Source organism: Erpetoichthys calabaricus, chromosome 4 (genome assembly GCF_900747795.2).
Source record: "Erpetoichthys calabaricus chromosome 4, fErpCal1.3, whole genome shotgun sequence".
NCBI classification, from domain to species: Eukaryota; Metazoa; Chordata; class Cladistia; order Polypteriformes; family Polypteridae; genus Erpetoichthys; species Erpetoichthys calabaricus.
Genome location: NC_041397.2, coordinates 215,615,684 through 215,634,946, shown reverse-complemented (window position 1 = coordinate 215,634,946; position 19,263 = coordinate 215,615,684). Strand labels below are relative to the sequence as shown.

Sequence of the window (19,263 nt, the reverse complement as noted above, 5' to 3'; positions counted from 1 at the left end):
AGTAAACTTCAAAAGCTGTTAATGTTTCCACTTCAACTACATGACTTGGTAATGTGCTCCAGATTCCCACAATTCTTTTTCTGAACAAGTGTTTTTCATGGCTTCTATCTTAAATGTACTTCCCTTTAATTTCTATTAGTGTCCTTAACTTCATGGTTCACCAATTAATCAAAAGAATTCTACTGGTTTGACTTTATTAATACGTTTGGGAATATGAAGACCTTGATAAGGTCTCCACTGCTCCTTAAATGCTTAAAAGTGTTATGCGTTGTCGTAAGTCTTATGCTGGGATTTTATTTTTTGTTTCTTTGTATTTTGTTTTCTGTGTTTTTTCCCTTAGATATTCTACTTTGGCTCTAATTCTGTTAACTGTTTTATTACTAACAGATGTTGGTTTCTTGTGTTATCATAACTCTGTGTCCTGTTAATTGTGTTATTGTTTTTGATTGTAATGGGGTGATGATCTTTGATTAGTTCACTGTAGTACCTGGACTCTCTGGAGACTTCCTAGTTAGTTTGTCTGTCTGACAGTGTTCTCTGCCCTCTTTAGTCCTTGTGAATTTAATGGTCTTTTGTTTTTTTTTTCCTCTTTGTAATTCAGTTTAAACTTGGCTTTGCCTTTTTGTCTTTTTTGAATTTTGGATCTTTGAAATTGTTTATTTAAATTCCCCTTTTCAGTTCTGTTCACTTCCTTTAATTCTCCATTTTCTTTGTTTGTATGAAGAACAGTTGACAAGGTCTGCTAAAGGTAAGAGGATGGGAGATTCAGCACAACTTCTGCACAACATCAAACATAGTCTATCCACTGCCAGAGAGAAGATTGCCTCACTTAAAGACTGAAGTCCATTCCCATTTTTCGAGGTGGCCACCTTGAAGACTATGCTGTCTGACATCTTCTGAAATAGAAGTGGATAGGACAGTCATGAGGAATTAACTTGGGTGTGCGGAAAGTAATCTTTGCTTGTCTGGGACAGCACGTTTTGGACACACTGGGAAAGAGAAAGAGAAAAAAAGGACTACCAGTATTAGAAGTGTTATTTGCATACTGTATATGTTGGTATTGGGAGCAGGGTGTACTTATGGATTTTGGTGCAGCAATTTATGTTTGTGTAATTCAATAAGATTGATTGAATACAATTGTTTCAGCTTTGCCTGTTTCTCTTTGTCATTTTGTTTATATTTTTTTGATTGTATTATTTAATCTATGAAGATCACAGGATGGGGTCCGAGAGTGATTTAGGGTTGATCTACTACCTGACTCAAAATACACCACCAAAAGTGTGGCATCATATAGCGATATTGGAAAGGGCAAAGCGTTACAAGCAAATCTGCAATATTAAGTCTCCAAAAAAAAAAAAAAAAAAACATAATCAACAATAATCCTAAATTTAATGTCTTCTACCAGAAGTAACACATTTAACTTTGATATATGTGTAATAAACTTTGAATATTACACATATTTGATTTTTTGAAATATTACTCAATTTGAATTAATGCAATGATTTTCTTCTTTCCTTGCTGTTTTAATTACATCATTGAAACATGTTATATTTATATTTAATGATATGATATAGAGATTTAATTTTAGATCTTAAAACATTGTACAAACTAGCATTTTGCAAGAAGTGGAGTACACAATTAAAAGTAGAGTTTTGTCAGCTCTAGGCACATATCAGAGCCTATGCATTCTTTTGGGCATCTTAACTTCAGACAATAGTTTGGATACCTGATGTGCAAAAACATTAAGGTCCAAGTGGTTGAACAAAATCTGAAAATAATGACTTCCAAGTTTGGGTATATACAGGGTATATAGAAAAATGCAGCAACACAGACACTACATCCAAGATTTTCTGGAGAAAAAAAAAAGTCTTCATTCTGGGAGGAATGGAGGTAAAGTTTCTGATAATTTAGAATGGCTACACTAGTCTTCCAAGATACAGGTGAAGTGGAAAGCATCATAACTGTATGTTTGTCATCCCATAGATTAAATATGGCATGTCAGACATGGCATTTAACACTATCCATCCATAGACATCACTACCAACATAGCATAATATGAAGTTCTTCAAAAATAGTAGAGTGCTTTAACTAATTTTTTATGCCATTCAGATTTCTGGATAGCATTTAAAACACTGTTTTGAATATCATTATTGACTGTAACATATCTGATGAGTTTAAATTACATAGCTTAACATACATGTAAACTACTTTGGTTCACATAGATCTAACAGAAAAAAAAATATATTATAGTGGTGAACCATATGCATGATCTCCAAATTATAAATTGACTTAGTACTGCTACTGAGGAAAAATATTCCTAGTGTATGTCTGAGGTTTGCCTTCTGGGCTCATCTGAGGTAAGCACTACCACTCCGGGACATAAGGGGCGCAGTCCTTGATGATAACATCTCCCTTTTTGCTAACAGTTCTGAGAATCCACCCACAGAGAGAAACAGTCTCAGCTCCCTGAGGTCCCTCCGCTATAAAATTGAGACACTCTCAGCATGGAGCATCTCACTTAGAAGACCGATGACTCTAGCTCCTACCTGAAATCGACGAATCAGATAGAAGGCTGAAAAAGCCTCTTGTTTAAGTTTTAGTTAACCTGCTTTTTTGTTTTGCTTTATTGGATGCGCCATCGAGCTCCAGTTTCTGTTCAAGGACTTTGTAAATGGGGCGACCAGGTAGGTGCCCCAACAGTAGTATAGTCCCTCAGTCAACACTAGTTATACCAAACAAAGTAGATGTTTAACTCTTAAAATATGTTTTAATTTAATGGTTTTTAATAAAATTTCTTAATTTAGGGTGGAATACTGGCTGTCTGAACTTGTTCTTGTGTGTTGTCCCCATGATTGTGCAAGTTTTCTCTACGTCCTGAGGTTTTCTACCCACATCCCAAAGATTTGCCTGTTAGGTACATTAACGACTTCAAATTACCTCTGTTTGAGTTAAAGTGAATTTGTTATGAATTGCTGCCCTGTTTTGTGCTGGACTGCCAGGATATGTTGGGGCCCCTGTGATTCTCAATTTGGTTTTAAGCATGTAAGAATGTTTAATTCAAAAAATACAATGACAGACAGCTCACCTAATAATTCATAAAAAATAGTAATTTGAACAAATGTTTAATGTGTTAAATACCTAAGTACTTCAGAAGAGATTTTTATTTGTGCAGAAAATGTTTAACGCAAATGAAAGATGAACTTATACTTGCAAACTATTATAGGAAAATACCTGTCCAGAGGAAAGCCTGTTATAAAATGTGGTTTTAAATGTCTCCTGGCTCTCTGATTGTGGAGTAAAAAATGCTGATGTTGGGAAAAACAGAATCCAAGACTCAGAAAATAATGGTACATGGGTGGGCTCAGAGTGAGTTATGTTATAAATAAACTGTACTAAAGCAAGGTCACAACAAAGTTAATTTTAGAAAAAGGGATACAACAGAATGATGAGCTGCAGGAGAATTTGGATGGCTTTTGCTAACTGCAGTGTGTGAACTGAAAGGTAAAGTCCAACTAAGTGAGTAAAGAAAAACCAGAGATGAAAGAATAGATCAAGGAATTACATGATAAATGATCTGTTTTGAAAATGCTAGTATAAAGGCAAAAAATTGTAAATGTATAAAATAGTCAGTAGTTCTCTTTTTTTAAGCAAAGTATTGATAACAGGAAAACAGCAGTCCATTTCATTTTCAAAGTAATAATAGAAAACCCTAGATTTTAAATTAAAATATAGGACCTTGTGTTAGACATCAAATGTGAAATACCGTATATACTCACATATAAGTCGGGTCTTGAAGCCCAAAAAAATCGATCATACTACGCCTGTTCAAAAATGCGACGTTTACATTTTTTTTACATCAGTTTCTCAGACGCATCAAATTTTGTTGCAGCAGCGCAGTTACCAATTTCTTTCACTATTTCAACAACGTTTAATTTAAAACAAGCTTCATATTTTCTTCTGATCAAACCCTCCATCGTACATAAGGTATGCTCTTACAATAAAGGTGTATGAGGATGTGAGATACAAAAAACACAAATCAGTGCAAACATTGCTTCGGGAATAGTTTGGGTATGACCATGTGGTCATGTAGGCACAACAGAGAGAGAGAGAGGGAGAGGTTAGGAGTACACGCTGATACAGTGCATTGCCATACCCACATAAAAGAAAAAGGCAGTGTGCTCCGTGGTTACTCTCTCAGGTGGGCAATAACATATCATAATCTCTTGGACCAATAGTGTGATTTTTTTGAATTCGACTTATACGACCGACATTATAAAATACCAGAAATTATATGATAAAATCAAGTCCCGACTTATCCGTGGGAGAACTTATCCGCGAGCATATACGGTAACTAACTGACCAAAAATGAAACCTATGAATGTATGAAATACTGAAGACATTTTACTGTGGTAAAAGGCATACTGATTTCTTCAATTTTGTCATGGGCTTCTTTCAGCTGTGCTTATTGAACATCAGCACATAAATATGCTCAGTACATATATTCACTATGTTTTGTTTTCTTTTACTGACCAGGGTTAGCAGTGAGTGAGGGCTCAAAAAATGGATTTTAGCTCAACTGCTGTTCAATTTCCAGGTAGTGAACACTTCTTCATGGATAAAAAAACAGCTTATTGTAGTGAGACTCTTGTCTGCGAGGATTATTATGAGAAGTGATCGACTGGGAGATGATAACGTGACACTGAAACAAGTAACTGGCCAGGTGCTTGAAACAAACTAAACAATCACATACAATCAAAACCAAAGAACAAAATGAGAATCCAAGTCAGGAGCAGAAAGGAGCTTCAAAAACAAAATGATATATAACACTTGGCCTACTTGAACTGAGAAAGTAGCTACTGATAAAGTTTTTGCTTTCTATTTATCCTACAAAGGAAATAATCCCTCTTGAAAAACAATGCAATATTCATACCGTTAACATCAGTGATGGCACAAAAGCAATGGCCGTAATCGTGTGACATATATCCCGTGGGACAAACTGAAAATAAACTTTGTCAAAATGGTAATGGTAATGTCAATTTGATACCGTGATAAGGGCTTGCTTAAACCAAAAACACCAGGATGGATGACTTTGTCTTTTGTGTATTGGATAACAAATTTAGTTTGTAAGTATTTTACAGGAACAAAAATATTACATTGGATTATAAAATTCAGATTTTTTTAAATAGTACATTCTAATTAAAGTTAATTGTAATATACCCAATTCTCTGCAAAATTGAAGAAAGTTATTATTTGGGCCATACAGCATATTGGGTTGTTTCACCAGTTGCATATCAGGTAGCTTTTACTTCCTCAGAAATTCTGTAAACAGGAGTGCAGCATTGTCTCAGCTAAGAGAGATTAAGGGATGGAGCATAACCAGCCCAAGTGATAAAGAAGCATCAGATTACATTACTACAGATCTGAGGTCTTCACATGTCAGCTATATGCATTCATAGGCATTAGCCTTTCAAGTGAAAAGATAAACTTACTAAAGCTCTCCATTACCAATGGCGAATGAGAAAGGCTACCTGTGTTGTCTGGCTAGTTCTTCAGCAGGTCCAGGCAGGTAATGCTTTGAGGTAAAATTACAGACTATTTTTTAAATTCTTTCTTAACATGCTTTTAACCTCATAACAAAGGAAAACAGAAAATACAGAATTTGACATCTGCTAGAGTCAGCAGGGGGAAAATGTTTATGTCATAGTATCTAAGAAATACTGCTAACATTTCCATGTACTGTTCAATTATTTTTTTTCCATATTTGAACATTTCTAGTTTTTGTCTGATTAATGAGAACCTATTGTAATCAATTTAATTGCAATATGGCTGACTTTAAACAACAACACCACTATCTGAATAAAACATTTCCAGGTAAAAAAAAATGAGTGGCACTGTGTTGGTTTTATACTTTTTAACTTGTGTCAGAACTCTTAAAAATAAAGAACATAAGACAGCCAGCATAGATTGAATGTATTCTTCTAGGCTAGATTATTAATAGACAAAATCCAGTTTTACCAGTAGGGGAAGAATTAAATAAAACAATTGAGAAACATTTCAGTCAAGACAAAGTACTTGCCACTGCCTACCCACTTTTCAAGTATGCCAACTCGCTTGATTTACGTTTAACATTTTCTTCTTTTTGTTATGGTAAACTTAGGCTTTCTACAAATATTTTCTTTCTGCCTAGAGATACAAAGATCTTTACCAAAATCTAATTCTGCTTTTTACATAATGCTATCACTCTCTTTAACATTGGTGTTTTTAGCATGAAATAGGGCTTTGTGCACTTAGACTATAAGAAGAGGTGGAGCCACCATAAGAGGCTGGCAATACAATGAGTCATAAAGAGGGTGTGTGTTTTTTATTTTGTGTATGTATGTTGTGATAGATGGTCAGGGACCTTGCCCCACTGGGAGGCCTGGAGAAGCAGGGGACCGGGAGAGGGGCAATTCCTACCTCAGGACACAAGAAGGCAGCCTCCCGGGATTGCATGAGAACCACGGAGCTGGGAAGCTCAACCTTGTGGGGACCAGTGGCCACCACCAGAGAGCGCCTGAATGGTTCAGAAGCTATGGTATGCAGGACCTCCACCACACCAGGAAGTGCTGCTGGACCAGGAAGCAGGTAAACCCGGAGCTGCTTCCGGGTGCCCATACAGCACTTCCGCCACACCAGGGAGTGCTGCAGGAAGGTCACCAGGGAGCACCTCGAACACATCCAGGTGAATTATAAAAAGGGCCGCCTATCTCCATTCAGGGAGCCGGAGTTGAGAGGCAGCTGATGGAGCTTGAGAAGAATGAAGACGACAGAAGAAAAGCAGAAGAAACACAGAAAGTAAAGGAAAGTAAAAGGGCTGAGTTATTGTTGTGACTGTTTTGGGCACTGTGTTGTGTGCAAGAAAGAACTGTAAAATAAATACAGTGTGCATATGAACATTGTGTGTCCTTGGTGTCTGTCTGTAGCCAGGCTTCTTTCACAGTGTGTATGCATTTGTGTATAAAAATGAGAGCATCAGCAAGACAGAGAAAGAGAGACAAAGAGCAGATGCAAATGAAAGATATGATCAAGCACTTAAAGAGCAGTACTTGCAACTCTTGGGAGATCTGCACCTCTGCATAAATCCATTGGACTGGGTACATGGCCACTGGTAAGTTTCGGGAAGTATCCTTGCTTGGATCAACTCACAGAGTTGGAGAAAAGATGGTGTTGCCTCTGACCCCAAATAAGTTGCGTGAATGAGCAGGCAGCAGACACGGTGGAATAAAGATCATTGCTGATGCATTGAAGGAGCAATGGAAGACTTAAATGGCCACCAGCAACAGTGATGATAAAATGTCAGCCGAATAAATCACATAAAATTAAGATATATGAAAATATGACTTTATCATACAGTACAGCCATCAAAGTACAGTAATAAAATATATTTTAACATATATCAAGTACTAAACACTGAAAGCAGAAATGTAATTGAATATTCATTCAGAAAACTGCACAGCTAATATGTAACAGTCAACACCCAGCACATTCAAAATTTCAAATCCAAGAACACAGAAGATTCATTCTTCAGGCCAATGTGATCCCAAACATTTAATTTCTTTCCAGTTTTTGTTCAATAGGCTAACTACTAAATTGCACCATAATTAAATAATCAAAATGATTCATTATAATGTTGATGATAAATATTCAATTGCAGCAAGAAGTAAAAGTTCATGTAGCCTTTAAATTGCATTGTAGAATTTCAAACAATGGTGGCTTGAAAGGGCTCTTATTCAAGCTCCAAGGCAGAATAGAAATGTTCAAGCTGCAGCAGAGGCACACATGTCTGACCAAGCAGCCTGGAAATAGGATAGTGGTGCCAAGCACAAAGAAAATTTCTCATACTCCAAAACTAAATACTTTCAAGAAAAGAAATTGCATAGAGAATATCATAGAAACAGTGAAAAATTATGACAGCAAAGATGGATTTGTTAATAAACATTTTAACAAAACTCTAAATTATTGAGAAAAAATTCATACTTATTATTGCGACAAATTCAATACTTATTTATTTTTTCCAGAACAGCTCCCCTGCCTCTAATGCAGAAATGTCACTGATCTTCACCATACTTTACAATATGTCTTTAGTCTGGATTGTTAACTTGTTAACATCATATATGTATGATAAGTCCTTAATTCTGTTTTCATTACAGGATTTGTGTGTTCTGGCCGAACTATTGTCATTTAGAACAATGTATGACATTATTGCCAACATCCTTGCCTTTCACTACCCTTACACCTCTCCATTTATTTCCTGAAGATGTGTTGTTATTTTGACTTATACATTTCTGAAACCAGCTCATTCAGTGGCAATCCCTTATGATGTTTACAGACATTTAGCTTGTTTTCTTCACCTTCATTTGAACAGCTGCCTAAATTGGTAACTAGTTCTGAAATGTTCACAAGACGTATAATGGTCTTGAGAGTCGTTCCACTAAAAAATACATGTCTACACAGCCTTCATGACCTGACATAGCCTGAGCCTTAATAGCTGACAAATCCAATTTATAAGAGGTGTGCAAATCACTTAAAGGAAATTATTTGCTTTCCAGCAGTCTATATATTTCTAGAGCTTGCCAGATAATTTTTATTTACAGCATTAGATTCTATAAAATCACATATTTCAATTAATTTGTTCTTAAACTACTTGTATACATTTCAAGCAATTAATCATTTATCATAAAAAATAGGGACTTCATTTTTCTTTCACCGTCAAAAAACAGTCAGTTTCACTGATGGCTGTAAACTGTACAGATAAGCAAGTGTAGAACTTTACATAAATGTGTCCTGAGATGGAAGGTGCCAGTTCGGGTAGGCCCAGTGCTTCCAAGATGCTCTCCAGCTTCTTCTAACCCCATCCAGTAAAAAGCAGATTCAGCAAAAGGATTCACTGATGAGTGATGGTGAGGCATGTTGACCCAATGACTTACAAGATATTCCAGAATGTGGGATGCTGTTAGTGCTGGGCGGTATGACTAAAATTCTATATCACAGTATTTTTCAAAATGAAACCGGTTTCACGGTATTCAATGGTATTTTTTTCCCCGTGCATGAGTGGATGTTAACCACATTTTCCACTGCAATTTCTGCAGTAAACTGGCGAAGAATAGCCTATTCCACTGTCATGAGAATTGTACATTGTACAAAAAAACATTTTAATGTGCACACAAGTATTAATACAGGTTTGCATGGCCCCATAAAGTGATAGTTTTCAAGGGGTGGCACTAATGAAGAGAAGGAATCACATTGCATGATAGATGCAGTCAAAATATAGAACCTTTTTATTGAACAAATTTTGCAAACAACTTAAACTATAATTTTGACAACATATTTTCAACCATCCAAAGAGGCATTTAGACTTAGTAAAATATCCAGAGGTGCTTGTCAAAAGTTGTATTGCACAGAACATGTCTTAGAAAAGGAATAAATAGTAAATATTTTTTGTAAACCAACTACACTTTCTGTTAATGTTACCAATCTCTGTCCACTGACACATTAGCTATATGGATTGTAATGGCGTTGGTTATCTCGATCCACCGCTTGCTTTTTCTGTTGTAGGCAGTACCTATGGCAAACGCCTCTGACTCGAGTGTCCTCTAGATTTTTCAGTTTTACCTGACGACATGGAGGGTGCCAATCTTAGTTCCATACATTCATGGTACACCAAAGCATGTTTGCGGCTAAGGTGGTGCAGCAAATTGCTTGTGTTGCCTCCTCCGGCGACAACTTTAGCTCAACAGCATTTGCAGTAAATAGTTGTTTGGTCTACATCTGACCTTTTAAAACCAAAGTATCTCCAGACAACAGACACGACTCCTTTTTTCGGCAAAAGTTCTTCTGTGTTATCACATTCAACTTTATCATCTGCTATAGCTTCAGTTTCTGAATGTTCTCTGTCCATTTTCAACGCTCAATACCTCCACTAACGCATGTACTCCGTTGCATGTGTGTTTAGCGGTGTAGCAGTGAAAAAGGTCCCCCCCTTAAACAGTTTTCTGCTGCACCATGTTCCAAATGTTGTTTAAGAAACTGGTATCTTAATACATAATTCGTCTGCCTCCTCACTCACTCACTCACGTCCGTCTGAAGCCGAATGCGCAGCCGCAAAAATTCAAAGAGAAAGGCGACTTCGATTAAAGCTCTAGAGGCCTGAAAGGCGATTTCGACTACAGCTCGAGGCCTAATTACGCATTCTGATTCAATTACGCATTCATTCAATACACCTATATCAGGTTTGTGGTGCTTATACTTATTACTATTCCATATTGTACTGGAACATTCATCATTCAATATTATACTATAGGCCTGGAAAATTCATCAACTAACAGTACAAGCCTGTACAGTAATGAGTAAAGCGGACTACAAACATTACAAAACAACTTCTTTGTTACTTATCATTTGTTTTTCATTCACTGCTAACACAAACTCGTGCCCGTTTCATCTTACGTTGTCGAAACGGGCTCTTTGTCTAGTTGCAGTATAAGAAAAATCCATATCATAACAAAAATAAAAAACAGTTTTCGGTATGAACCGGTATACCTCCCAGCACTAGATGCTGTCATAATATTATCTGCAATTTAGTTAAATTGTTGTAAAATTTATCATTTAAAAATATGACTAAAGGTGTTAGATGCCTACTGTTGAATTCAGATCAGCAGCAGATAAACATGTGGTATGGCTATTTAAATCGCTGTAACATTCTGCAAATGCAACCTAGTTACATTAAAGTAGAAAACATCCCTACACAAACTTTTTGAGAACTTATTGTGTTTTTGTTTGTGCTATAACATTTGTGCATTTTGCTTTAACTGTTGATGGATGGATAGTATTGCTAATTCATAGATCCCGTATTTTGGATTTGAATCCCAACCTGGATCTTTGTCGATGTGGAGTCTGCACATTCTTCCTGTGTTCCAGTGAGGTTTACTCCTTATACTTACGTTTTCCCCCCACACCCCAAAGACTTGTTTGTTTAGATAGTTTGTGCCTGGTTTTCAGTTTGAGTGGGCCTTTCAGTAGACTGATGCCCCACCTAGATAATGGTTTCTGCCTTTTGTCCAGGGCAGCCAGAATAGGCTTAGGCTTCCCATAACTATGAACTGGACAAAGAGGATTTGACAGTGACATATTATATTACATTATGTTTGCTAATGGGTGTCTTTGAGTTCAAGTAAATACATTTCTGTGCTGTTTATTTTTTGGTTGTGTAACCTGCCATAAAATCTACAGACTGCTAAGCATATGTTGGGAGGGTAAATGTTGAAGATGCCTTACTGTCTGTGCACAAGAAGCGATAAAATTTCCTCTGTCCAGCAAACTGTAGAAGCACATATGTGGATTACAGTTCATGCTGGAACACCCGGTACATAAAGTTAATAAAGTCAACTAACTCATTATGTAGATGGTGTGGTTTACTGTTCAAGTTTCTTTTTTGGCTCAATGTATCCTACACTTTTGGGTCTGAAACTGATGATTAAGAATCATTACCATCCCATCATAACCATATCTATCTATGTGTCTGTCTATCTATCTATAAGTATCCATTTCTGGTATATACTTTTAGAAATGAAACATTTAGTAGTCAGTTCACAGGTCACACACTCTGAGTTGTAATTAGTGCAAATCAAATGCATAATTTAGCAGTGTTTCTTTTTTACAATAACAAAGAGTGAAAAATAAAACTATTCAACATTCTTATGTTTCAGGATGTTTGGAAGATACAACAATTTTTTTATATATCAGCTTTGTTGCTTTGACTTAACAATCTAAGTTAACTTTGTATATACTGTATACTTTTACAAAAGTGAAAGTAAACATTTTAATAATACACCCAATTTATGTTTCCTACCATAACATTAAAAATTTACCTTTATAAAAAAAACCAAACAACAACATAGCAGGTAGCAACATAAATATATAAAATATAAGCTATATTTTTAATTTAACAAGATATGCAAAATATCTTTTTTTATATACTGTTCAGTTAAAGCAACATAACATCATGGAAATTAAAACTGTGAAGCCAAAATTGTGTCTAGACTGTACAGTGTATTTTGTTACGCAACTAATTCAAAGCATTTCTTTTTGACCTACTATGCTGCCCTCTAGTGTATTTATTGAGAATTACACTATTACATTTGATTGAAGTAAAATCTGCAATTTCTTTGTAATATACACGTTTTCTTTCAGATTACATGATAGATTACTTAATGACACCATTCACTTCTGGGTATTCATTGGCAATAATGTACAAATATAATATCATTTATCTATGTATCCATCGATTAATATGCTAAACCCCCTCAGTTTGGGTTTTTTTTTTTGTTCTCTATTTCGCCTTATACAATTTCTTACTTTTCGCATACCCCTTGGGGTCAGAGCACAGGGTCAGCCATAGTACAGCACCCCTGGCACAATTACAGGTTAAGGGTCTTGCTCAAGTGCCCAGCAGTGTAGGATCTCTTTTGGCAGTGACGGGGATTCAAACCGGCAACCTTTGGGATACCAGCACAGATCCTTAGCCTCAGAGCCAAGGTTAAGGTAGGCCAAAGCCTACCCCAGCAGTATGAGGCACAGCAGGATGCGAGTTCTTCCCAGGGCACATTTACACACATGCCCGCATGGGTAGAATTTATCATCATCTACTCATCTGAAACCCACATCTTTTAGAATAAAGTCTGAGCAGATGGATTAAAACAAAAGAAGAAGAATATTCAAATATAAAACAAAATGTGCTTTGTCTTGAATTTGACTCCCATCTTTAGGATCACTCAAGTAGCAGCATTAAATATTGTGACAGCATGCTTCCAACACAGTTTAAAAACATTCAGGTATGTATTTAACTCGTTTCACTGTATAAAGGTAAGCATTTTAGAAAACCACTACAAAATGTATCTATGCAGGAATAACTCACCAAGGAGTGAAATTATTAAGTCTTCAAGTTATATTTCACCTTTTCTTATGATAGTATCCATATGTTTATTATGCTGTCTCTTTCTTCATCTGTCACATTTGACCCCTTTTTCCATAGTATGTATGAAATTTTTTTGCATAAAATATTCTTTGGCCAGACTGAAGATGATTCTATTGATCTAAAAACGGACTGATTTACATGTCATACTTTACAAATATCTACAGTTCAAAAGAATCAATTTTCATTCACTCTGGCTTCTTTTTGATCTTCATTTCACAGCTTAGTACTGGCAAGAATAGGGAAATTGGTGAAAACATGGTTCATAGTATGGTCACAATTCATTCTGCCTCCTCATTCGAAAAAACTGTGAACTTAGGAAAGACCACTTGAAAGGGAGTGCAGAAATTTAGATATCTCTGTTCTGCATCTTTTTCAGGGGGGAACACTAATTTGAAAGGACAGAACAAGCACCCTGAAGGCCCACTTAATGCTCCAGGGAAGGTCAGGAAGCAGGAAAGTGAACTGCCCCTTTGGATCACAAGATTTCAAAAGGGTATCAGAAGAAAGGAGTAAACAGAGACAGAGGCTAGCAACCCCTTGAGTGTCTAATGGATGTACCTTTGAATGAAAGAGGAGCCTGAACAGATATTTATTTTGCTTTGCAACTTTTATTTTTCCAAATAAGAGTACCACTTCTGTTAACTGGAAACAAAGACTGTTCTAAATAGAGAATTATTGCACATTACAAATATTCTGCATATTTGTAATTAATACACCTTGAGTAGTCTGGCTTCTCTGCCTGAATTATGCCCCCAAAAGTTACTCTACTTGAACCTTTTGTTGCCAATGTGACATTGCTGTAGCCTATCCAGATGTGTTGTGAGATTTTTGTTCTTCTTATCCCATGAATATAATATCTTCACTGATCTGGATCTATATTGGGCACCTGGCTAGTATGAATATTCTGTCTTTATCTTCAATCTGGCTTTTTTCTCATCTCCTGTACTTCCCTCATTAAAAACTAAAATCTAAAATGAATTTAAAACTCATTAAATTAAGCAACATTTATTTAAAACTTTTAGCAAAGCACATTCAGATTTAGCTTATCTGAAAGAACACATTATATTGTAAAAATCAAAGCTGTGATAATACTGGGACAGCTTACCTGCAGGCTGCTCATTTTTTGTTCCTCTAGGAGGCGCTGTGCTTCTTCTAATTCTTGTTGAAATAGCAGCTGACTGTTCCTGAGATTAATGCCGCTCTTCTCCTGCATCAACTTGGCGTATGTCACGGTTGCAGGAAGATGCTTCTGGTATCCAGAGACATTTGAAATGGATGAAAAAGATGGAGATGGGCTCCTGGGAAAAAGAAAAAAAATGAACTCAAGACTTGATATTTTCATTTCAAAGAAAGAGTGTCTCAAAATATAAAGTATAGTCAAATGCAGTAATTTCTTCCATATATCACATCAACTATAGTTGTCCCATTTTAAGAAATTTCCAGACTTCACAAAAATGAAATTTAAAAACTTTGGCAATTTCCAGTTCAAGACACTACTTTATGAGGTTGCCCTATTGCTCTTAAGCAAACTCCAGCTCAGCAACTATTGTCACATATTTAAAATTTACACTACACAAAATGTAAAATCATGTTAAAACAATGGTTTATTAATTTGAAAGGATTTTTAGTTTACACTTTGCGCAAGATGTATGAGTCACTCTGTAACTTCTGTGACTGGGTGTAATTCCACCCCACCCTCCAAGGACACCATGGGATCAAAGATATTTGAGTATTTATAAACCAAATGCATTGTACATTATTTTCAAACTGATTGTTATTGCCCCAGGAATACAGAACATCTAGGGCCTCATGCATAACAGCATGCATAGAATTCACACAAAAACATGGTGTACGGACAAAAGTGGAAATGTGCGTTAAATCTTACGTTCGTTGGGGTTTTTAAAGGGGTAGTGCTTAGAACTTGGCGTATGCACAGACTTATACATCTAGATTTTTTGTGCGTATGCCAAGTTCTAAGCACTACCCCTTTAAAAACCCCAACAAATGTAAAATTTAACGCACATGCACGTGCTGTACTACAGCCCTACCCTGACTCCTCCCAGAATTTTGTATATTTTAATATGCAAATTAATATAAATATCACCTTCCACTCAGTGTTTGGGTAAAAAATCATGGAAAAGGCACTTGAAAAAAAGAAGAATTTCAGTGAATATGAAGTGGAGGTAAGGAAAAACATACTATTTATCAGCTTACACAGTGGTATAAGAAACCAAAGTGTGGCAGAGACACTCGAAAGTTCAAGTGCCCGAAAGAAAAAACAAGTGGTCAGATATTATAGTTGATGTGAAAAGGAGAGTCGCAGCCCACCGCCTGTTTATTCTGTTTCAGACAATATTACAAAAACTGACCCCCCCTGCAATGCTCAGGTGATGATGATGCTGCCGTGCCAAGTACATCTTCAGGAACTGGCTGCATACACACCACTGCCTTGGAAACCGCTGGGAGGCCATTTAGTTTCGGTGTACTTCTTAAAACCTGCATCATAGATGTGAATCTAAAAAAGAAAAGTAGACCAGAGAAATAGTAGCATTGCTTTGACGCTGGGTGCCGCCAATTTGTAAAACTGAGCAGAAATGTGTGTATGCAAGGGGGATCCTGCTGTGAAAATGTGCATGGCTTTACACCAGATTTAATTTTTATACATCTCGAAGTGAGCGTGAAAACGGGCATATGCAATATTTTTGTGTGTATGAACCATTTATACATGAGGCCCCTGATCCTGAGAAATTCCACTTAAAATGTTGGACATTCAGTGAAAGTGCATGGGTTCCCTGCCTTCCTTTAAAAATTGGTGGATGCGAATCCTTTACTGATATTTTACCTCTGCCGCCACCTACCCATAGACTGAAATTTATTTTCATAGCCTGGAAGGCTTATATATTAATTCTCCTTGGGACTGCTCCTCATTAGTTTACCTTACAGCTGTGCTTGTACAAGTCTCTACAAGACTTACAAAACAAGAGAAATCACACCTTTTCAGTCTCTAAGACATAGCCTAGCACCTGATCTATTAAAAAATTGAGAGAACTAAAAAACAAGTGCTTATTTTAGAATATTTAACTGGATACCAGCATTATTACATCCCCTACATAAGTCACTACCATTGTAATAAGCTATTAATATTTCACTGTGACTTTCTTTTAATGGCTCGGCAGACACATATAGTGTATTCTTGCTACAATTCCATATTTACAAAATTTGTATGTACCCTAAGTTCTTGTCAATAAGCCGCGGCTTATCTAAGGAAAAAAGTTGTGAAAATGAAAAAATAGAATATCGGCTTATACATCCATCGCGGGGGTTGCGTTCCAGAGCCACCCGCGAAATAAGAATATCCGCGAAGTGGAAACCATATGTTTATATGGTTATTTTTATATTGTCATGCTTGGGTCACAGATTTGCGCAGAAACACAGGAGGTTGTAGAGAGACAGGAACGTTATTCAAACACTGCAAACAAACATTTGTCTCTTTTTCAAAAGTTTAAACTGTGCTTCATGACAAGACAGAGATGACAGTTCTGTCTCACAATTAAAAGAATGCAAACATATCTTCCTTTTCAAAGGAGTGCAAAGCAAGCAGTCAAAAAAAAAATCAATAGGGTTTTTTGGCTTTTAAGTATGCGAAGCACCGCCGGTACAAAGCTGTTGAAGGCGGCAGCTCACACCCCCTCTGTCAGGAGCAGGAAGAGAGAGGAAGAGAGAGAGAGAGAGAGAGAGAGAGAGAGATAGAGAGAGATAGAGAGAGACAGATAAAAAAAAATCAATACGTGCCCTTTGAGCTTTTAAGTATGCGAAGCTCCGTGCAGCATTTCTTTCAGGAAGCAGCTGCACACAGCCCCCCTGCTCACACCCCCCTACGTCAGCGCAAGAGAGAGAGAGAGAGAGAGAGAGAGAAAGTAAGCTGGATAGCTTCTCAGCCATCTGCCAATAGCGTCCCTTGTATGAAATCAACTGGGCAAACCAACTGAGGAAGCATGTACCAGAAATTAAAAGACCCATTGTCCGCAGAAATCCGCGATATATATTTAAATATGCTTACATATAAAATCACAATTTAAATGACCGCTACGCGCTCGTGTTGACTCGGCGACGCCCAGAGCAGAAAGAACGCGCTCCGGCCGCTCCAACCGCGCCATGCGGGGAGTGAGAGAGACGGCAATATCTCACACTCTCTCCCCCCTTAAAGAAATTAAATGGGCGCGAGTGAGACCACTGACCTCCCTCCCTTCTATTAGTTATAGGTTATAGTACGTTCTGCTTATCCATGAGTCCGGCTTATCTATGATACGATTTTATTTTAAAAATTCGTATGATTTTTGGTCTCCGGCTAATACATGAGTCCGGCTTATAGACAAGAACTTAGGGTACTTACATGCACATTAATTATTTAGATAAGTAAAATACTTTTTCTAATAACAGCTAAGTAAATATCCTCATGAACAAAGACAATGCCATGCATAGGATACACACATAAACAGCACAAAATGGGACGTATGCAGCAACCTTATCATTTTTGAATTCTTTTGTTAAACAATAATGAAACTCTCTCTCTCTCTCGATATATATATTATATTATATATTGTCACGGACAAGCGTTCAAGGAGCGGCTTAAAGACCCAACAAGCAGCGTGAAATCGCATGTCAGGGGACAACAACAGTGTACTAACCGCTCAAAACGCCACCTTGAATTCACCCGAAAACCTTAGCCAGCAGAAAAAGCTACTTCCGGGTTCCTTCCTTCACTCTGGTCCCCTAATGATGACATCACCACATCCCATCTTACCTCAGCGGCTCCTTTCCCAGCATTCCCTTTCCATTTCCATCCCCACAGCATAAATTGTCCGCCGAGCATCATGTACATTGTCTGTGTTGTATTTCATGACTGACCATATAATGAAAGCAAACTGGTTCTTACAGTATACGGGGACGGATTCCCCAACTCTTAAAGATTGTGTTTGTGCTTTCTTTTACAATATATATATATATATATACACACTACTGGTCAAAACTTTTAGAACACCTTGATTTTACTAGTTTTTCTTCAAATTTAATCAGCTGAAATGCAACGGATGATCTAAAATTGTGAAAATGTAAGCAGTAAACTGCCATTGGTTTTTAATTTAAAGGTAAGGTTAGCAAAAAGTGAAAAAAAGGTATTTTTAGAATATTACAAATGGGCCTTCATCAGGGAACAACTAATAGGTTACAACCTACAGATGTTCTATAGCAATTAAAGTAAAATAAACCTTGCAAGCTAAAGAAAACAATTTGCACAGGAGTCCAAACTTTGGTTGATTACTTAAAGCAGAGTTGGAACTGACTTGCTACTACACCATCTGAAGTACTACTTGGACAATATTACTCTGTAGAAAAGTTGTAAATTCCAGTGATAATGGCAAGAAAACGGTTATTAACAAATAAATTGAGACAGAGCATTAGTACCCTTAGAAGTGTAGGCCTTTCATTTAGAAAAATTGCAAACAAATTTAAAGTGACAATGAGTACGGTATCCTATGCAATCCAAAGATAACTGGAAACTGAAAGAAACTCTGATAGGAAGAAATCCGGCAGACCCAAAGTCACAACCCTATCAGAAGAAAAGTTTCTGAGGGTCATCAGCTTATGTAATAGGCACTTCACAACACAACAGCTTCAAACACAGTTTAACAGTGGTTGAAAATGCAAGTTTCAGTTTCTACTCTGAAGGGGAGACTTTCTCCAGTCTGCAGTAGTCCATAGCTGGTATTTCATGGCCTCTGTTTTGTCCTTTAAGGAATGGCTTTCTTACTGACACTTGCCCTGTCAAACTGCAGCACAACGTCTCCTCTTCACAGGTTCTATACTTGCTTAAAAAGATTCCGGTATACGCTTCCCCCTTACATGGTCATAAATTGGTTTAGATGAGTTAAACAATGGATGGATGGAGTACTGACTAAATGGCTGGCTGTTGCATTTTATGAGCTTATACAAATTAAATTAATTAATAATAACAAAATTTATGTTTACAAGGTGCTGCAATGATTTCTAATACTGTCTCACAGATTCATAGTCCTAGCTGTATGACTTGGAACTCTGGCTTCTTACAACACAAGTAAGCCTGTGATTCTCTAGAGAATCGTAAATCCAAGAATGGCAATCAGTTTCTGTTCCGTCCGATATTTGGATGGATGACATATCATGGAGGGTGGGTGCGTCTGGGGAAATGTCATTTAATTAAATAAGCATATCTGTAA

The 19,263-nt window shown here is 36.9% G+C and overlaps 1 protein-coding gene across 1 annotated transcript in view; it reads right to left on the bottom strand.

Annotated features, from left to right (window-relative positions):
- The window catches only part of cep126 (centrosomal protein 126), a 94,287-nt gene that overhangs the window by 43,193 nt on the left and 31,831 nt on the right, over window positions 1-19,263 (bottom strand). The window contains exon 5 of the mRNA XM_028800290.2: window positions 14,115-14,307. Coding sequence (XP_028656123.1) covers window positions 14,115-14,307 — 193 coding nt within the window. The remainder of the gene's footprint in view (window positions 1-14,114; window positions 14,308-19,263) is intronic.